Source organism: Macrosteles quadrilineatus, unplaced genomic scaffold (genome assembly GCF_028750875.1).
Source record: "Macrosteles quadrilineatus isolate MER2022 unplaced genomic scaffold, UCM_ALF_1.0 Scaffold_5__1_contigs__length_97177068, whole genome shotgun sequence".
NCBI classification, from domain to species: Eukaryota; Metazoa; Arthropoda; class Insecta; order Hemiptera; family Cicadellidae; genus Macrosteles; species Macrosteles quadrilineatus.
Window position 1 is genome coordinate 68,027,892 of NW_026542598.1, and position 22,298 is coordinate 68,050,189.

General features: G+C 37.0%; 1 protein-coding gene across 3 annotated transcripts in view; it reads right to left on the reverse strand.

Annotated features, from left to right (window-relative positions):
* The window catches only part of LOC128995851 (alpha-N-acetylglucosaminidase), a 37,724-nt gene that overhangs the window by 14,421 nt on the left and 1,005 nt on the right, over positions 1-22,298 (reverse strand). For all 3 annotated transcript variants that reach the window (XM_054420873.1, XM_054420875.1, XM_054420874.1), the window contains exons 2-6: positions 19,781-19,950; positions 18,893-19,074; positions 6,730-6,948; positions 3,865-4,026; positions 721-786 (exon numbers count right to left, since the gene is read on the reverse strand). In XM_054420873.1, coding sequence (XP_054276848.1) covers positions 721-786; positions 3,865-4,026; positions 6,730-6,948; positions 18,893-19,074; positions 19,781-19,950 — 799 coding nt within the window. The remainder of the gene's footprint in view (positions 1-720; positions 787-3,864; positions 4,027-6,729; positions 6,949-18,892; positions 19,075-19,780; positions 19,951-22,298) is intronic.

A 22,298-nucleotide genomic window follows, 5' to 3' on the forward strand; every position in this document is an offset into this window, starting at 1 on the left:
TTATCCTGATAGATTAGCTAAAAAAAATGTTAGGGTAGATTTCTTTCTCGCATATTCGGACTCGTAGCCTTTATAGCAAATTTATCCTAAAGAGAAGAGGCGTAAGGTGACAGTGTAAGGACCTACACCTGGGATCGATTTACTTTTTCATTTTGGTGTCACCAGAGACCAAAAATACTATTTGTTAAAATGTAAATATATATTTGAAAAGGGGTGCTATGAAGTGTTAGATTGTTTCAAAAATTGGGTTTATAACATTTTTACCCTTAAAACCTGTAATGCAAAATTTACATTACTGCCATTGGGTTTAAAAAACAAAATTTTCTAGCTAACAATTGAAGTGTTGTTTATTTGTTATTAATTGTTACGGATAAAACTTCAAAACACATTTTAATTTCCCATAATCTTCTCATGGCGAAAAAGTATCTTGTTAGTTTGCTTGTTTATGGATTTATTTTTGCAATAAAAAACTAATTTAAGATAAAAAATTTAATTTAAACATTAAAAAAAAAATTCCTTCCCTGTAGCAGAGAACTTACATATTGCTGGTCGGTTAAGTAGGATGGGTGAAAAAGGGATGTTAGAGAGAAACCCCTTATTGTACTAAAAGTTAGATGTTAACTCATAGGGATGGTAACCATTTAATATACGGTAACATATAGAATACAGTAAAGAGAAACTAAACTATCACAGATTCATTCTAACACAGTAGAAACTCACCAACAATACTTGTCTTCAAAATTGTTCCATCGTGTAGCCAAAGTGAAATTTACATTTGGGTACAGCCTGCAATAAAAAGGTCTTCTAATTTACTGTTCAAATTTACTTCTTAACATTAGTAGTTTTCATCACTAGGAGTGAAAGTGGGTATTTGGTATGCAATCGTGTTTTACAAGCAAGGTGAAAAAACTATTAGGAAATACAAAAAGGCACTTTAGCTTCGTGTGATGAACAACTATTTTTATCATACTTTAGAAATAACCTTCTAATTGTTTCATAATTAGATCACAGAATTTTAGGTTACAAGAAGTCGTCATCAATGCATACATTTTGTTGTTTACAAACATGATATTTTAATCATGTGATTAGCAGCGTTTTCAAACAAATTTTGAGGTTAGCGAAGCGACCTGAAAAACTTACCATATGTGATGATTTTGCAGACGATTTAGAGAACTAAAAACTGGAGTTTTTCGGACCGTATGATGAAAAATAATTCTCAATATTCTGAGTACTAATAAAAAAATAAAGTTTTCAATCTAAAATCTTTTGTGTGCAAATTGTAGCAAATAATAGGTAGATTTTAGAACTCAGCTGTACTGTAATAAAAATATTGGAAAACTTTCTTTGGAATTGAAGACAACATTTTTAGAGATAGTTGAATTCCTTATTGGGTCTGACAGTTATCTGAGAAAAAACTGAGTTGAGATAAGTGTAACAAATTTATTAAAGCTATTTTTTCATTAGTCGAATATTTGTGTCTTTACACGATCATTATAAGTTGCAAACATTTCATGTTTTGGATTCTGTCCTGTCTTATAGATTAGACCACCGATAAATGGGCACAAAGTTGAGTTTGCTGGAAGAGTTACCCGCCAGGTTACTGGTAGTACACAATAAAAGAACACAAAACATAATGGATGTCACTGATATTTCGTCCTGATGTAGGATTTCTTCAGAGTACAGAACAACAACACAACACAAGAGTAACATTTCTCTTCAATCTACTCTCTGATGCGTTTTATACATCAGGACGAAACATCATATTGTCGTCATTATTCTTTTACTGTGTACATTGATGTCGTCACTGATACGCGATTCACAATTAATAGTGATATCACGGACAATATTATATTAGGAAATGACAAAATGCTAGATTAAATTTAGCAGAATAAAACTGAGCTTGTGTTCAATGCAGAACAAAACAACAAACTAAACTTTATTTACCTTTCAAACAATTCAACATATGACTATACATTTAAATATCAAGACAAAACAGTCTTTTAGAAATAAATAAAACCAGTCCTTTAGCAAAGGTTAATTTAAATGGATATTGAAGTTTTAAAAATAATAGTCAGTTAGGCACAATACGACAATTATCCCCCCTAAAACCTTCAATATCGATTTGAAAAATCTTTAGCCTAGACCGTTTTTACACTTGGTCTTCTTCTCCTTCTTCTTTTTCTTCTGGGGACTTGTGTATTTCTCTGCGAAAGTTTTTTTCCTTCCTCTCCCACTACCTTTCTCATTTCTATCAGATTGGTTGATCTGCTGCTCTATCTTCCAACTTCTGAGCTGACTGAAAATGTCTTCAGTTTCTTTGGCCTTCTCTTCATCTCTTACATTTTGTCCGTTGTGGTCAGGAATCATCTTGCTCCTGCGCGTGATCTTCTCCTCCTGTTCCTTCCCACCTTGCCTGTCCTTGACATTCTTGAAGCAATCAAAGCACGCAACATTGATTGCAGAAAACAGTTCCTCACAAGCGGTGGTTGTCGTTTTCCCAGAAGTCTCCAAACGACGCGGGATCTCGTCCAGATCACATATCGTCTCCTCGTCATCATCCCCTTCGTCCACACCACAAGTCGTCTCCTCATCGGTATCTCCTTCATTCACACCACAGGTCGTCTCCTCGTCAGTATCAGCCTCGGCCACATCACATGTCGTCTCCTCATCATCATCCCCTTCGTCCACACCACAAGTCGTCTCCTCGCTAGTATTCTTCTCGTCTATGAATAGTTTTTCAGTCCTAAACCTGTACATCGCACTCACTTTCTCGTTGAAGGGCGTAGAGCCAGAGATTGGCCCAATGTCCAACACGGTTTGCTCCGTGGAATCCATTCGGTGATCCGCCAAGTGGTCCAAGACCATACTGTCCTTCTCCACGTCATCCTGCCTGCTGCTCAGCATCGTTCCAATGACATCGATTCTGATCTCCAAACCACTTGATTCATCAGTCACTCCATCTTCCAGCTTAGGATCTTTGATAGTTTCAATGACAGCATCTGACTCTAATGGTCCAACTCTTGTATTTAATTTTGAATCTTTTTGAGTAAATTTTCTTATTGAGGACGTAATTTTATTGTCAATATCTGCCAAATAAGTATCCATTTTTTCTGACTGAGTCTGTACTTGTGTTAAAATCTTCTCTAGAAAGAAACTCACCGGGTCCGCTGCTCGTGGTTGCTGTACCAACTGCGTAGTTCCTCCTACCAGTTGTGGCAACTCGCAGGTGTCACGGTCTTCACCTTCATCTTTAAGGTCCAGACGAAGGCGCCTCTCCAAGTCACCTCCGCCTCCCGAAGCCGTTAGCCTACGTCCTTCCAGAGCTTTCCCCTGCATTGCCGTTGAATCTACTAGTTGATCTTCTAGTTTTGTCATTTCTTATGTCCTGTCACGGTCGCCAATTGATGTCGTCACTGATACGCGATTCACAATTAATAGTGATATCACGGACGATATTATATTAGGAAATGACAAAATGCTAGATTAAATTTAGCAGAATAAAACTGAGCTTGTGTTCAATGCAGAACAAAACAACAAACTAAACTTTATTTACCTTTCAAACAATTCAACATATGACTATACATTTAAATATCAAGACAAAACAGTCTTTTAGAAATAAATAAAACCAGTCCTTTAGCAAAGGTTAATTTAAATGGATATTGAAGTTTTAAAAATAATAGTCAGTTAGGCACAATACGACAACATTAGCCCATGGACTCTAATTTTCTGAAAAATACCATATTAGTCACTTTGGTTGTTCCAGGGCTATTAATGCATTCAATACTTTTACACTACTAGCTTACCATTACCATAATTAACTTAAAGAAATAATTCAAGCTACAACACTTCATGATTCTGAAGTACCTTTTCAAAGCGTGTGGAACATGTCCTGCAAATGCTGGCAGCACAGGGACTATGCCCAAGGACCTCATCCTCTCCAGGATCATCTTCTGTAGAGTGAGTGAGCTGTCATGCCAATCCTGACTGAGAGGTCCTGCCCACCCTCGGATATTCCCCATTCGTCCCCTGGAATATATCACTCAATTTGGTGCAATGTACTATCAATTAGTTATCACTATAACAGTTTAAAATGCAAATAAGCCGTGTAATCCCAATATGTGTATAAAATATGCGTGTGAGAAATGAAATGACACCTTTGTTACTGACTAAAGATCAGCAGTTTTTGTAGCCAGGCGATTTATTTACTACAGCAATCTGCACCCGAGAGAGAGGCGAAACCAGTCAACCACATTAATTACCGTAATCAATCAATCAAATCCTTTACTGTCATAGGCATTTTACAATTATTGACGATGTCAATGAGCAGAACATGGTTCATTGTCTTAATAAATAAATCAGTAAATTATTAATACATAATAATACAGGGTGCGGCAAAAAAATTATACATTTTCTGCAGAGCACTGTTCAGTGGCAGGTCGTCTGAGAGTGGTGGGAGTAGGCTCGTTGGAAAGTCTAACACAATGCCTTTTTTTGTAGTCATAGAGCAGTGGTCGCCTGAGCTACGTGCTGTTGTTATGGTTTTTAAAAGTATTGAATTCATTCGTTGCAAATCAGCGGCATTGGCAGTTTCATGCATTCTTTCAATTCAGGCGACATGGAGAAGTTCCGTTGCGTATCACAATATAATGCGGTGGGCTACTAACTTTAGGACAACGGCTTCTGCGTTAAAAAGAAAGCTGAAAGACCGTCCAAAGTCAGATCGGATGCCAGTCAACTAACATTCGATAGAGTTCGTGCTGCTGTGAAAGACAGTTCTCATAGGACCGCCCGAAAACAAGCGGCTGCCCGAACATGTCTCACTGCTCAGTTAAACGAATTTTGAGGTAAATTTTCATCCCTACAGATTAATTAGAATAATAATCTGTTTAATTGTGTTATCCATACAGATAATCTCGACGGAACCTCTCCATGTCGACCTAATAGAATAAAAGCACGAATTGCCACTGATAGCTGCAATGACTGATTTACTACTTTTTAAAAACGACTGGATAACAACCGCACGTAGCTCAGGCGACCACTGCTCTATGACTACAAGAAATGGCATTGTATAGGCCATCCAACGAGCCTACACCAACCGCCCTCAGACGGCCTAGTAATCGAATCCATTAGTAATTTAATCCATCGGTATTTTTGCCGCACCCTGTATTATTTTTGCTACACTACTGTGAAATGAACTGTTTTAATTACATGTTTATCCCCTGCGAAAATGCATTATTATTGTTTACTACATGGCAAAAGAATTTACTATGCAAAAGTAATGTAAACTACTATATCTTTTAGCAAATTTTCCATATAGGGAATAAGCTACTACTGTAGTACTAAATAAACTCATGTAGTAAATATTACTCACGGTAAGACATAGACCTGGACCGATTTACTTTTTCGTTTTGAGGTCCCTAGAGGCCAAAAACACCATCCGTTAAAATTCATATATATATGTGTCCGTTAGCACGATAACTCGATCCGATTTTGATGAAATTTGGTATAAACGTGTAAACCTACATTTATTCAAACGAGTTCGCGAATCAGCATGATGATATGGGAACGGGGGTTTATGGGGAGTTTTATGGGGAAAAATTAGTTTTACCCATTTTTGACCCAAAAAACATAAAATTTACCAATTTCTTTCCAAACCATTTTAAAGAGCTCAAAAAAAAATGATTTAGTATATTGAAGCATTCTTATGCGTCTAATGGTTACGGAGAAAATTAAAAAAAAATGTAAATTTAAAATTCCCATGTTATTCTTATGGAAAATAAGGAAACTGTTGTAGTTTGTTTGTTTATGGTCATATTTTGATCAAATTTGGAAAATGCATTTATTTATTACTAAACTATTACCTTTTACAAAAAAAAATACACTTACCCTCCCTGTAGAAGCAAACCTAAGTACTCGTTAAACTAATTCTATTCAAATAGGGAATAAATGTGATATTTTTAAGAAGACATTTTTAGTTCCAATATTAGTTCCATTATTAGTAAATTCAATCAGGAAAATGGAAATTCGTTTAGTTTGCAGGTTTGCTGCGGCGGGGGTATTTTGCCGACATAAATACAAACAAAGATTTGTTATTGTTTTGTCAACTGTTAACTTGTTAACCAAAGTAAATATTAACTTTTAATTGAAGGCATAACTATAAAACGCTATGAGTCTTGTCATATGTTCCTAATTATTGTCATGAAGAAATATCCAATGTCTGTATTATTTAAGAAAATAATATTAGTATTTGTAGTGTAGCGAAAACCAACGTTCAAAACACGAGTAAAAGTATGGGTCCTATACATATTCTCGACCATTTAAAGTTTTCAGTAAATCTCGCACTTCAAACATGGTCTCAAAAATGTAATGACTCACTTTCCACTCTTGTTATGAAATATACTATTCTTGTATTTTATACATACAAAAATTCACATGTGCCTACTTCAAATTTGGTATAAAAATTCAGGAGCAGGATACAAAAATTAATTTCTACATCCTGAATTTTATATTTTTCTTCAATTACAAAAGTTTGCACGGAGATAGTGGAGTTTAAATTACAACTTGCTGACCCTTTTTGCTAATCCAGTTTGTTCAATAAATCAATAAAATTCTTAAGAATAAAAGAATCTTATCAATAAAATCAGTAAATTAATAATTTTTTATGTGGACCAGAACAAACATATACTGTACCCAGAAATCTTTCATAATATGTCAAAGATAAAAGCGTACCAAGAAAAGAACGCAGGTCCAGTAAAGTGCTCATCAATCTCTTCCTTGGTCAAGTCAAGTCGTTTGTAAACCCTTTGCCAGATTGCCTCTTGACCATTGAATGCCAACGCCAGGTTTATACCGTTGAGCGCCATCCAGTCTATGTGGCGCTCCCAGTGGCGCCAGTCCCACCAAACAAAACTGTAACTTGGTGTGCAGACGTTCTGGTAGTAGCGGAACCTGTCCATGTAAATATTAGGCTTCTTGTACAGTATTTTTCAAAATATTTAAGAAATGTATGAGTTAGAGTTCATCGAGCAAAGTAAGAGAGAAATACGTTGTTGGAATTCAACTACCAACAAGACGTTTTGGGAATGTTGCTGAAAGTCAACAGTCCCGGAAGATCAAATAATTTATACCTGTGCCGCTAGGTCAAAAACTACAATGTTTGCAGTGTCTGTAGATCAAAAGTCCCAGTAAGTCAAATAGTACAGTCCGAGCTAAAAACGTGGTCTATGTTAAAGCAATTGACTTATTGGGAATTTGACCTAATGCAACAGCAGTTTTAATATAACGAAATACGGTAAAATACAAGTTCAGTTTCGCTGAGTCAACAGTGCCGGAAGATCAAAAGCAATAAAAGTGAACGTCGATTCAGTGTAAAGTAGACCTCCTGCAACGCATACTACACCAACAAAACCTGCTTTTAGTTACTTCGTGTTTTGTCATAATTAGAATAGAGCTAAAATTATCATATTTGGTACATAGCTTATCTATTAATGCTTCTTGCCAACTGTTTGGTCAACACTGTAAATAGGTATAGTTTATGTAATGAAAAGCCTTTCGTCAAAATTTGTGGCATAAAATACACGCAAGGACGATCTGAAAATTTCTGGTTATTATATACGTTTGTAAAAGGAGATCCATTTAATTGTAGAACTATTTTATGAGTTATAATGTAGTCTACATATAAACTGTGTAAATGTATTACGCCTCGGAAGGGTTGAAACCTGTCCAAACTATCATATATATTATTAAAACGTAAATGGGGTTTTTTCACGATTCTGAATAAACCAGACGATGGATTTTCATTAGTTTTGTGTTGAAAGAAAGACAATTTTGAGAACTAGGGAATGTTTAAGCCATAATTATAATTAATGGTCCCAGTTTTTTTAGAAATTAAGTTTTAATTTTTAAAAACTCTAGCAGCCGACGCTAACCTTCTAAGCTAGCTTTTAGTACAATATAATTTGCTTAACATAACAGCTGTAAACATTCAGCATTTGTGACACAAATTCAGCATTTGGAAACAAATTTAAAGACATATTTAGAGTTGACTTATTTATACTATGTGTAATGCTGACCATTGATACATTCAATTACTAGGTATGAGGATGGCAGATTATTTAAATTTGCATAGAAAAATAGTAGGATGTTCAAATTATTTTTTAAAGGAATCTTTGTAATCATCAATTTGTTTTAGTCCCATATAATTTGTTTTAACTAACAGCTGGTTGAATGTAATATTGTTCTATATAACTATTAGGTTTTTGGCGAATTTCCCATATAGGGAATAAGCTATTACCGTAGTACTTATGGTAACACTTGGACCCGGGACCGATTTAATTTTTCGTTTTTAGGTCCCTAGAGGCCAAAAACACCATCCGTTCAAATTCATATATACAGGGTGATCAACTCAAGGAGGCCACCATTGGGAAGTCGGAAACGGTAAGAATTAGAGAAAACATTAAATGGGGGACATTCCTTTATTTTTTGTGGCATTTAAAAATATGATTTTAGTTTTTTTATCATGTTTTCGGATAGAATATGCAATTTAAAAACTTTTTTAGCCTTGACACTTTTTCGATAAACCCACTCGTTTAGGAGTACAGCCTATGGAAAAATGACTTCCGGTGTACATTTTACATCATGTAGCTCCTAAACGAGTAAGTTTAGAGCAAAATTGCAAAAAGTAAATTAGTCTTAGAATTGCATCTTCATTCATTAAAGACTATAAAATAAAAAGTTTTCCACTTTTCAAGTTTGCCGCCATTTTTTTAAATAATATAATTTATATTTTTAATTAATTTTATGGTCTTTTTGGAATGTGGATGCAATTGTAAGACTTTTTTACTCCTCGTATTTTTGCTTTAAACTTACTTGTTTAGGAGCTACATGATTTAATATGTACACCGGAAGTCATTTTTCCATAGGCTGTAACTCCTAAACGAGTGGGTTTATCGAAAAAATGTCAAGGATAAAAAAGTTTTAAAATTGCCTATTATGTCCGAAAACATGATAAAATATAGGGTGTTCGATAAGAAATTTCAAATTTGGTCGCCATTTTGGGAAATGGCGGCTGAATTTCAAACGACTAAAATCATATTTTAAACTGCCACAAAAAATAAAGGAATGTCTTCCATTTTAAGTTCTCTCTAGTTTTTACCGTTTCCGATATCCCAATGGTGGCCTCCTTGAGTTGATCACCCTGTATAGCCTATATTTATTTATTTATATATTTTTCCTGGGGGGAACCCCAAGACCCCCTCCTTTTTGGGGGGTATTCCATACCCCCCAGGCCCCCGGTGACCCCCCCCCCCAAAATATATGTCTAGGCCCTTGTCTTCTTTACCTATAAAACACATGGGATCCCTACAGCCTTTTCTTCACTGATCACGTAATGCGTGATTTTCTATAAAGTCTTGGAAAAATAAAAGGTAAAATAGATAGAATAAAGGTGTACTGTATGTGGTTTACACACAAATATTCATCAAACTGTGTGATATTTTGTTATTGCAATGAACAATTTGGGAGTATCGTATTGTTTAAGTCGATGGAAAATCTCTGTTGATCCTGTTTTACAAGCAAACCAAAAAGATACATTAGTCACCACTCTATGCGACATATTCTAACCAGAAAATTGTAATCGTATGATTCTATAAGCATTGATAGGATTGCAAAGTACTTCACAAACATTTCAAGGGTAATAACAGTCACAATTTCCGCCGACTTTAAAAGAGTCAACTAAACTACTATACTAATGGACACACAACTAAATGAAACAACTAATGGAACAACTCACGATGTACATATAACAGTTCGATATAAGCATTGAGTATACACGTCAGTGGATACGTGTATACCGTACCCAATGATATAAGCAACGGTTCTTGCAATTTATTGCTTATTGTTTTTTAGAGTTGTTTTCGGACTTACTCTGTTTCGGACGTACTCACACTGGTATAAGGTTGTCCACGTTTGTCATTGATAATGTAGCCATGTTACATGGTTACACCCGTTGTCAAGAATATGGTTACAAGTTTTCCGTCTGTTTTTGAATAGCGATACATATTTTCACATACTTAAGAACCACCTGATTTCGTGCATTACATGTTCGTCTCAATTTTAATTGCTTTAGTAGGCATTATGATGAGGACTTCAATCGGTCCTTTCAATGATAGCTCATGAAATATAGTACTTTGTCCATTAATTTTATTGTTTGGTAAAATGGATTAAATTATCCTGCAAACCCAAATAGAAATAGTAAATATAGTATTTGAAACAAATCAGTAACATGTTAATAATGTAACCTACATTATTTCCTTGAATTGCATAACAGCAATTAACTGGGCTGATCCTAATATAAATAAATCGATATGTTCTTCATAGGCATAACATGGGTTCATATCATGAGCCGCTGGGGCTGAGCCCAAGGGATTTAAAAATGTAAGGTTGGTTTGCAAATGTACGTGACACGCTCTTTCTAATGAGACATGAATGGTCAAAATCACCTAAGAAATTCGGAGGAGTTCAACGGAAAAATTTCGTGTTGGCGTTATACAGTATGGTTGAAAAGTCCTGGATTGGCTATATTTTTTTAACAATATAGATAAAGTAGTGAGACTTGGTATATCAATAATATAATAGCCATAAATATCTACTAACTGTCTTAAGCTATTATCACTGTTTAATCCCTTAAGGGGGATGGACCACAAAGACTAAGACAAAATTCTTATATAATTTTAATACAATTTTACCTGTTTTTGAAATGGCGACCATACAAATGTATGCATTTTAATCCAAGTATGAATGGAGTTGAGTGTGTGATGAGTGGAGCGATCTTGTTGTCCTGTTAGTGACTAAGGCCGACGTAATCCTTAGACACAGCTGTTAATTAATAGTCCATACAGTCAATTAATAGCAGCAGAGGTCAAGTTTGGTATGTATCAAATTAAAGGTTTTAATTATAAAAATACATTGCCGCAAACCCAAACTCAAACGATGATGATGATAATAATGTTAATGATGTAGCTAAAACGTATCGTTTGAAATTTAACAGCTGAAAATAAGTTAAATAGAAAAGGTTTTGGTTAAATCCATCAAATTGTTATTGGACACTAGTAAGTACTAGTGCACTTTTTTATATTGATTATATGATTATATTGATTTACTTTGGATTTTTAAAATGTGAACGTTTTATTTTATTTAAGATTTATGGTGATACGTAAATATTGTGGTGTAGTAAAGTATATTTTATAGTAGTTAAGTGTTAAATTTTGAAATTTTAGGGTGAATCGAGATGAATCTTTTTTTATAACATGGGTCTCTCCTACCTACATACCAAGTTGGATACATACCAAGTTTCATAAACATCGGTTGGAAAAGTGTAAAGATAAATATTTGTATGTAAAAAATACAAAATGGCGGATATCTGGTTAACGAAACGATTTTGGAAAAAATTGTATCCTTCATTTTCTGTTTATTTTGACCCAAGGAATTACTAGGTAAAGTATCTCCACGCTTATTTTTAACACCCTGTTTATGATGTATTCTTATAAGTGAAAAATGTAAGCTGGTAATACAGAAAGATGTTTTATAAATAATATGAATGTAATGGTGATCTGTATATTCATCTTTTTCTTGTTCTTAGAACTGTAAATTAAAAGTCCACTCAGCAGTCGCATCGTACGATGTAGTTCTTTCCATGCGTTGCGAAATGTTAAATTTGCCGTCCTCTTCAACCCAAGTTATCTATTGAACCACTGATTGTAAAAAATTCAAAAAAATATATTTTGCGCATCACACTTTTGGCTACAACTTTGCCACAGACCAAACCTCCTTAACCCAAAAACAAAAAAAAATCTCGCATGCTAACTTTTTCATGCTAGAAATCACGATTTAAAACTATTTCACCATACATATCAATTTTTATTAATTAGATCGGTAAATGGTTTAAAGTTCCAACAAAATAGTCATCGAGTAGGACTAACCAAGAAGCTCTGTGCCAATTTTCAAAATTTTAGCACAACTTTAAGTACACCAAAACACGAAATTATTGAAGTCATGCGTCGAGAGGACTATCGCTGTTTTTAACAGATTATACTTTTGACCTTCCGGCACTGTTGACTTAGCGAAACTGAACTTATATTTTATCTTATTTCGTTATATTAAAACTGCTGTTGCATTAGGTCAAATTCCCAATAAGTCAATTGCTTTTACATAGACCACGTTTTTAGCTCGGACTGTACTATTTGACTTACTGGGATTTTTGATCTACAGACACTGCAAACATTGTAGTTTTTGACCTAGCGGCACAGGTATAAATTATTTGACCTTCCTGGACTGTTGACTTTCTGCAACGCGTCCGATGTTTTAACTCTAGAAATATTTATACTGAAGAAGTTTATATTCTAACCAACAGGATTACTTCATGCGATTATATAAATTGATGGTTGTAAACGGTGAACAATATCTTATCTTACTAATATTATAAATGTGAAAGTTTGTGTGTTTGTTTGTTTGTTTGTGTGTTTGAAGTTCAATCCCGCATAAACCACAGGAAGGATTGGGCTGAAATTTGGCATGATGATAGCTTACATTCCCGATTAACATATAGGCATATTCTTATCTCAAAAATCCTTTCGGGCTCCGCCCCAGTGGCTCTGTAATTCCCCATGTCAACCTTATGAGTATTCATATTTAAAGGGAATTAAAGAATTTAGTCAGCTGTTTCAACTAAAAAAGTTGGTTCTATGATATGGAAGAGCATTAAAATGTTATACGATTTACCAACAGGGTGCAGCACTATATTTTTTTTGCATTTATGAAAACAGCTAATTTGAACTAAGCAGCAACAAAAAACTGTGATCCGCAATGAGAACTGTCAAAGTAGGATTGTTTACAGTTATGTTTATGTTTTTCATTTCATGGATAATTTGTGATATTTTGCGAATTGTTGATTATTTATTTTCTCTATTGTTTAGGTGAAGTGGTAGAACATTATGGCTATGGTAGATGTGTAATACTATAGATACTGTAAATTTAAAAAAGCAAATTTTATCAAACTGTGTCCTCTCCTCCCTTATTGCAAACGCAAAGCTTGAGCATAACTGCAATAAGCATTTTATACTTATATTCCAACCCCGTACAGGACGGGGTACTCTGCTAGTTAAGCCATATATTAAACAGAAAAGAATGAGTATAAGTTTTCTATGGTTTGTTGGAGAGCAATTAGGATAAAAACGGTAGTTAAATTTACCACGCTAGAGTTTACTGATAATTTAGAAACGTATGAACAGCACACAACAGAATGTTGTAACCTAAAGTCGTGACCACATAAGTTTGCAGTTGAGGGAGGAGCCTATTTACCACATGGTTTTGAATGAACCAATGAGAACGGTGCACTGTTGCCAAATCTAATAATTGAGCGGAGCGAGCGAAGCTCTTATACGTCGACTTTTATGCATTTCGTAATACGCAAACTCCTCCTAGACGGCTGAATCAATCGTTTTCAAATTTTGGATGGTGGTAAAGACCATATCGGTGAGTGCCAACATCTATATGGCGTTAAAAATAACTCTCAGGAGCCCCACTGGGTCTCAAAGTTTCAATGTAATCCTTATGGAAGCAGTATTTGACACATAAACAAAGACATATGATCAGCTGTTGACTTTTGAATGCAGTAGATAAAGAAATAGATGATAGCATTATTCCACAGATATTAGAATTGAAACGGTGTGAATCACAAATATAATCAAATGACGACACTAGCTTGAGGTCCGTGACGTAGGAAGTGCTAAAGGATGTACTAAAGGTGAGCAGTCTGGAGTGTGGAAACTAATTATGACGATTAGATTTAGGTATTTGCATTCCAAAAACTAAAAGGGAAAGGAGGAAAACGGGTCCGCGACGTAGGAAGGGATGATGGCAGTAGTCAAGGCGAGCTGTCCGGAGTGTGGGATCTGCTTATGACCATTATATTAAGGTATTTGCAATCCTATGATGCTATGGGAAGGGAGGAAAACAGGTCCGTGACGTAGGAAGTGGTGAAGGAAGTAGTAAAGACGAGCAGTCCGGAGTGTGGGAACTGTTTATGACGATTAGATTAGGGTATCTGCAATCATAAAATGCTATGGGAAGGGAGGATAATGGGTCCGCGGCGTAAGAAGAGACAAAGAAAGTAGTAAAGGCAAGCAGTCCGGAGTTTGGGAACTATTTATGACGATTAGATTAAGGTAACTGCAATCATAAAATGCTGTGGGAAGGGAGGAAAACAGGTCCGTGGCGTAGGAAGTGGTGAAGAAAGTAGTAAAGGCGAAGTGTCCGGAGTGGGGGAACTGTTTATGACGATTAGATCAAGGTATCTGCAATCCTAAAATGCTATGGGAAGGGAGGTAAACACTAAACAGGTCCGTGACGTAGGAAGTGGTGAAGAAAGTAGTAAAGGCGAGCTGTCTGGAGTGTGGGAACCGTTCATGACGATTAGATTAAGATATCAACAAACATGAAATGCTATGGAAAGGGAGGTAAACAGGTCCGTGATGTAGGAAGTGGTGAAGAAAGTAGAAAAGCCAGCAGCCTGGAGTGTGGGAACCGTTCTTGACGATTAGATTAAGATATCAACAAACTTAAAATGCTATGGGAAGGGAGGAAAACGGGTCCGCGATGTAGGAATGATGAAGGAAGTAGTCAAGGCGAGCTGTCCGGAGTGTGGGAACTGTTTATGACGATTAGATTAAGATATCAACAAACATAAAATGCTATGGGAAGGGAGGAAAACGGGTCCGCGACGGAGGAAGTGATGAAGGAAGTAGTCAAGGTGAGCTGTCCGGAATGTGGGAACTGTTTATGACAAATAGATTAAGGTATCTGCATTCATAAAATGCTGTGGGAAGGGAGGTAAACAGGTCCATGACGTAGAAAGTGGTGAAGGAAGTAGTCAAGGCGAGCTGTCCGGAGTGTGGGAACTGTTTATGACGATTAGATCAAGGTATCTGCAATCCTAAAATGCTATGGGAAGGGAGGTAAACAGGTCCGTGACGTAGAAAGTGGTGAAGGAAGTAGTCAAGGCGAGCTGTCCGGAGTGTGGGAACTGTTTATGACGATTAGATCAAGGTATCTGCAATCCTAAAATGCTATGGGAAGGGAGGTAAACAGGTCCCTGACGTAGGAAGTGGTGAAAAAAGTAGTTAATGCGAGCAGTCTGGAGTGTGGGAACTGTTCATGACGATTAGATTAAGATATCAACAAACATAAAATGCTATGGGAAGGGAGGAAAACGGGTCCGCGACTTAGGAATGATGAAGGAAGTAGTCAAGGCGAGCTGTCCGGAGTGTGGGAACTGTTTATGACGATTAGATTAAGGCATCTGCAATCATAAAATGCTATGGAAAGGGAGGGAAACAGGTCCATAGCGTAGGAAGTGGCGAAGGAAGTAGTCAAGGCAAGCTGTCCGGTGTGTGGGAACTGTTTATGACGATAAGATTAAGGTATCTGCAATCATAAAATGATGTGGGAAGGGAGGAAAACAGGTCCACGACGTAGGAAGTGGTGAAGGAAGTAGTCAAGGCGAGCTGTCTGGAGTGTGGGAACCGTTCATGACGATTAGATTAAGATATCAACAAACATAAAATGCTATGGGAAGGGAGGAAAACGGGTCCGCGATGTAGGAATGATGAAGGAAGTAGTCAAGATGAGCTGTCGGGAGTGTGGGAACTGTTTATGACGATTAGATCAAGGTATATGCAATCCTAAAATGCTATGGGAAGGGAGGTAAACAGGTCCTTGACGTAGGAAGTGGTGAAGGAAGTAGTAAAGGCGAGCAGTCTGGAATGTGGGAGCTGTTCATGACGATTAGATTAAGGTATCAACAAACATAAAATACTATGGGAAGGGAGGAAAACGGGTCCGCGACGTAGGAAGTGATGAAGGAAGTGGTCAAGGCGAGCTGTCCGGAGTGTAGGAACTGTTTATGACGATTAAATTAAGGTATCTGTAATCATAAAATGCTATGGGAAGGGAGGAAAACGGGTCTGCGACGTAGGAAGTGATAAAGGAAGTAGTCACGGTGAGCTGTCTGGAGTGTGGGAACCTTTTATGACGATTAAGGTATCTGCAATGACGTAGGAAGTGGTAAAGGAAGTAGTAAATGCGAGCAGTCTGGAGCAGTCTGGGAACTGTTTATGACGATTAGATTATGGGATCTGCAATCAGTGCCGGATTTAGGGTACTTGTGGCCCTAGGCCAAATTACTTGAGCGGCCCTCCCTCTGTGGTGGAAATTCCTTGCGATCGCGGAAGTAATAGTGAATATCTCCTATGCATCAAGGAGATATCATCATCAACACCCGTGATCGTGGATGAAATCGTGGACATCTTTCTTAAACCAAGTCAAAGCCATCATAGGTATCCGTGACCGCGGCAAAATCGTAAACATCCCCCGTGGGCTGCAACAAAGGGACATCATCCTCAGCACTCGCAACCGCGGCGAAATCGTCATCATATTCTGTGAGCTGTGACCTTGAGGACATCATTACCGTCACCCGCAACCGCAGTAAAATCGTGAACATCTCCCGCGGTCCGCAATCACGGGGACATCATCATCGACACTCGCGACCATGGCAAAATCGTAAACACCACCCGCGAAGCAGCAGTCACGGGGACATCATCATCGACACTTACGAATGCGGCAAAGTCGTATTGAAAACATCTCTTGAAAACTGAGATCATGAGGACATCATCATTGTTACCCGCGGCCGTGCCAAAACGTAAACATCCCACTCGGGATTGACACCTTTAGCCGCGGCGAAATCGTTAACATCTCCCGTGAGCCGCAATCACGGGGACATCATCATCAACGTTTAAAGTTTCTGTATCCATGATTTAAATTTTGTTTTGTTGTATATTGATGTAATTGTTAAAATATATGTGTTATATTTATGATAGGTTAAGTGTAAGAAAGGTCCATGTGGCCCTAACTTTTACAATAAATAATAATAATAAATCTTTATTGTCGTTTAGTAATATAAACATTAAAATAGACAAGGTCAACATGTTTTGTTACATATGTTATATAAAATATGAAATATTCTACAGAAAATGTTAAATAAAGTTAAAAGAATCGACACTCGTGACAGCGGCTAATTCTTGAACGTCTCCCGCGGTCTTCGATCATGAGGACACATTACCGTCACCCTCGGCCACGGCTAAATCGTGAAAGTCTCCCGCGGGCCGCAATCACGGGGAAATCATCATTGACAACTCGCGACAGCGGCTAATTCTTGAACGTCTCCCGTAGGCTGCGATCATGAGGACACATCACCGTCACCCGCGGCCCGTGAACGTTTCCCGCGGGCCGCAATCACGGGGAAATCATCATTGACAACTCGCGACAGCGGCTAATTCTTGAACGTCTCCCGTGGGCTGCGATCATGAGGACACATCACCGTCACCCGCGGCCCGTGAACGTTTCCCGCGGGCTGCAATCACTGGGACATCATCACCGTCACCCGCGGCCACGGCAAAATTGTGATCATCTCCCTCGGTCCGCGGAGACATCATTATGGTCACCTGTGATTGCGGCAAACTAGTGGTTTAAATTAAATAATTTTTTTATGAAAAAAATGTTTTTCTCAATCCTCTGCGGCCCCTTTTTGCTTGCGGCCCTAGGCCGGGGCCTAATCGGCCTAGTGGTAAATCCGGCACTGTCTGCAATCTTAAAATGCTATGGGAAGGGAGAGAAAAGGTCCGAGACGTATGAAGTGGTGAAGGAAGTAGTCAAGGTGAGCTGTCTGGAGAGTGGGATCTGTTTATGACGATTAGATTAAGGTATCTACAATCTTAAAATTCTATGGGAAGAGAGGGAAACATGTCCGCGACGTAAGAAGAGGTGAAGGAAGTAGTAAGGTGAGCAGTGTGGAGTGTGGGAACTGGAAACCGTTTGTAGCGGTTAGTAATGTATCTGCAATGCTGAAATGCTATGAGAAGGGATGGAAGCATCCCCACGACATAGAATATGGTGAAAGAAGTAGTAAAGGCTAGCAGTGCGGAGTGTGGGGAATGTGTGTGGCAATTAGATTAATGTATCTAAAATACTAAATTTTTATGGAAAGTGATGAAAACAGGTCCACGATGTAGGAAATGGCTTAGAAAGTAGTAAAGTATGATCATAGTGTGAAAACCGTCTATGGCAGTTAGATTGATTTATCTTTAATCCAAAAATGCTATGAGAAGGGAAGGAAACAAGTCTATGACGTAGGAAATGGCGAAGGAAGTAGTAATGCTTGCATTGCAGAGTGTGGGAACTGTCTTTGGCAATTACATTAATGTATCTGCAATCCTAAAATGCTATGGGAAGAGAGGGAAATATGTCCACGACGTAGGGGGTGGTGAGGAAGTAGTAAAGGTGAGCGTGTTGAGTGTGGGAATGGATTAATGTATCTGCAATGCTAAAACACTATGGGAAGAGACTGTAGACTGTAAATTAAAATAATTACGAAGCACGAATCGATACTTATTTCGATACATGCAATCGTTTATAATAGTAATTTACAACTGAGTTGACAACAGCTGATTTTTACTCCATAGAGGATAAAAACTATTTTTACTTCCTAAAGAGTAAAAATGCTACTTTAGACCCGCAACGCATGCATGAAAAACGACTGGTATTTCTGCAGTATGACCAAAACAATATAATATAAACCCTTGATAACTCCGCTCAATTTTGTGGATGCCTCTGCAAACGCCACCTAGTACCAGCTGATTTGAAAATATTGCTTTGTATATTCTAGTTAGTGTTGTCAATGGGCGATGTGGCAACGTCGCACTAGCCTTGTCTTGTGATTGGCTGCCACCAACTGCAAACTTACGTGGTCCCGACAATATATATTTAGTTTATTTGATCAAACCTGTCATTGGAGGTGATATGAACATCTACAGAAGGCAGTTCTGTCGGAAGGTTAATTTGATTGTCATTCCAAGACACATGAGAGTTGCAGAAGTATTTGAGGTAGTGATGGAAACCCCAAGCTGCTGCTACTCCTGTAGAACCCTCAATGTCCACTGTCTTACTGCTTGCCGATTTGAAAATCTGTTTATAAATAAGTTTACCAAAATACTTTATGGTTTACAAAAAGTGTTTATGAGGATATAAATTAAGTATGTACCTTCATGTTTATCTCCACAACCATTAGCCATTCAATGCTATTTTATGTTCATGGTATTAATACAAGTAGGTTCATTTCACCAATTCAAAAATAATTTTTGGCAGTAACAGAAAGATAATACTATTAATTTTGCAAGGAAATATAGCCTACATATAAATAAAACATTGAGTATACCGAGTGTCCAAAAGCACCCGAACACCCCTTTATACAAACTAAGGGAAACCTTTTCTTAAAACAACAAATAATACAGAACTAAATAAATTAGGCCCAAGGACTTTTATTACAGGAACTGGTGAAAGGGGGCGTCTACACAAAAAATACTTAATGTTGACACATTGTTTGTAAAAATCAGTCCATTATTAACGGAGTAGTGTTTTGTAGAAATCTCCCTCATTATAGGTATAGGATTATAGGTAATTCATCTGCCAAAGTTACTTGAAACCGTATTAGAGAAAAATACCCTCGCCGCAGCAAACCTGCTGACTAATCGAATTTCCGAAATTACCTGGCTGGATTTCTACTAAAATATTCCCTAACAATTGTCAGATTTATTTCCTAATTAACATAGCTAACATTAGTTTTAGTTACATTTTATTTTCAACTTACTACGGTAGAAAAATTTATTCTTACCTTAAAAACATCTTTACCCTCTTTTGATAGCTGTGTATTAACTATTACGTTAAACTCTTCACTTCGATTCCCAATAACTCTATTAATTAAACCTTTGACTGCTTCTTGCTGTGTTCTCTGTTCAGTGGAACATTTTATTTTTGACAGGAACTCTTCATTTTTGCACCTAACTGGAATATAATGCAATAATTTAACATTTTTTCACCAATGTTAACAGAAATAACTTACTCTCAATCTATGAACTGGGATGGGTGGCATCGTCCTGTAATCCAGCTACTAGGAGGTTAAGAATTGTGGATATTTATAGGCGTGCACTGTGGATGCATTACTCCCTGGTATGGATTAACGTCCGCACGAGTGAGTACTACGACTATCCGCAGTGCTATCCAGAAATTTAGACCAATTCGTATATACCAAGGCAAAAATGTGGTTTGGATTCCACTATAAACTGTAGGTCCCTTAGTTACCATTAGCTGTATGGGCTATTAATTAACAGCTGTGTCTAAGTCGACCTCAGTCACTAACAAGACAACAAGGTCGCGCCACTCATCCTACACTCATCTCCATTCATACTTGGCTTAAAATACCTACTTTGTATGGTCGCCATTTCATTGTAAAGTATAAAGTACGGTATATGTTTTATTATATTGTTATTTATAGGAATTTGTCACTACATAAACAAACCAGATTAGGTTAATGAAGGCACAATGAAGGTATCTGGTGAGACAGTTGGTCCGTCAGAAACAGGACAGAGTACAGGGGTTTGCTTGCGATTATGTTGGTTCGAATACTGGTGTTTGCCACAAAACAGAACAGTTCAACTCTTGTACGGTATAAGCTCACCCCACACCTTGTTTTGCTGGATAAGTTCCACCCACAGGCCTAACGACTATGTGGACGGGGAAGTATAAAGTTAAAAGAAGCCATCAACTTCTTTAAACAAAATAGATGTAGTGGCATACCTGCAATGCAAATGAGAGAAAAGTTCTCTTTGTTAACGACACCAATCCTTTCTTTATTTGTAACCATTAATAATTTCAAATCAACCATGGAACAGAACTAATGGTTTACCGTCTACTACTATAACAATATTGGTAAACACAACGCTTATGCATGTAGTAGTTCTAAGAAATGCTTCCAGGTTGCAGAAAATGTCAGAATAATCAGTTTTCAGCATATTTATTTTGGCTGTGCTTGCATAGACAGCTTGAAGGGAAGGTTTGATTTGTAACTCTTTTTGGCTGATTGAACAGTATTTGTGACTCAAAGAGTTATATAAGACTTGCAAATATACGACTGTTCCCTTTCCCCCAAAAAAGACAAAAATATACTCTAGATGGACAACTTTAAAGAGCCATAGTTTCACCAACTTCATCATCAGTAGAAAACTTTGTAATGTTTACTAGCAGCCTGCGTCACTTCGTGACTTCATAATCCGTGATATATATAGTGATAAGGGTGAAAACGATTATTTCTCATCAAATCCCTATTATTTTCATTGTGTGTGCGATCCCTTCAAATGCTAATGAAACATTAGTATGAAAACCCAAAATCCTATCAGAACACAAAATCCAACTTGTAATTTTCTTCTTTACATTTTATATAAAAAGCATTACATTATTTGACTTAAATTGACTGAAACATCACCAACTCCAGATAACCCCATATTTTCGTATTGATATTTACAAAATTGTATTATGGCCATCTGTTTTGATGTAAACAAATGTAAAGTTGAAACAGTTCAGATGATTGATGCCAGAATTCAGCAAAAACTTAGCAGCTATTTTTAATCCTCAAAAGTTACTTTGTTGTGGCATGAACCAAGGCCCCACTAGAAAAAGCAGGCCATGCTGCAGGATCCATGACGTCACACTAGTGGATAGATTTCATTGATAAATTCATTGCCATCACCAATCCCATATGTTTTAGGTAAATAAACAAGCTGACTGTACAATTTTAATGGTAAGAGTTTAGTACAACTATCCACCACTGTGTCGTAGTGTTGCGCTACCCGCGCTGCAGCATGGCCTGTTTTTTCCAGTGGGGCCTTGCATGAACATATTTATAGAACAGATTGTAACCTAAAGTAAAAAAAATATGATGGATAACCCCATTTTTTTAAGGATGTAAACAAAATTGTATTATGACCATCTGTTTTGATGTAAACAAATGTAAAGAAGAAAAATTTCAGATGATTGACAACAGAATTCAGCACAAACTATGAAATTGTAAAAGCCTGTAGGAAAGGGCTTTCACGAGATATCATCCAAACCCGCAAAGGCACATCTAGAGGATAAGAGCTTTCAATTGATACCAAATATGCACATAAAAATAAAATATTAAGGGGTCGATTTGTTGCAAACAAAAATCCAATAAATTCTTTTAATAATATAGATTTCTGTACCTAGCTTCCAACATTTACTGTTGTTAGAATTTAGTAGCCGAATCCTCAATGACAATACATATATTGTCAGCTTTGGCAGGATCAGATTTTTTTAAATGGTTTGATTGCCGCAGA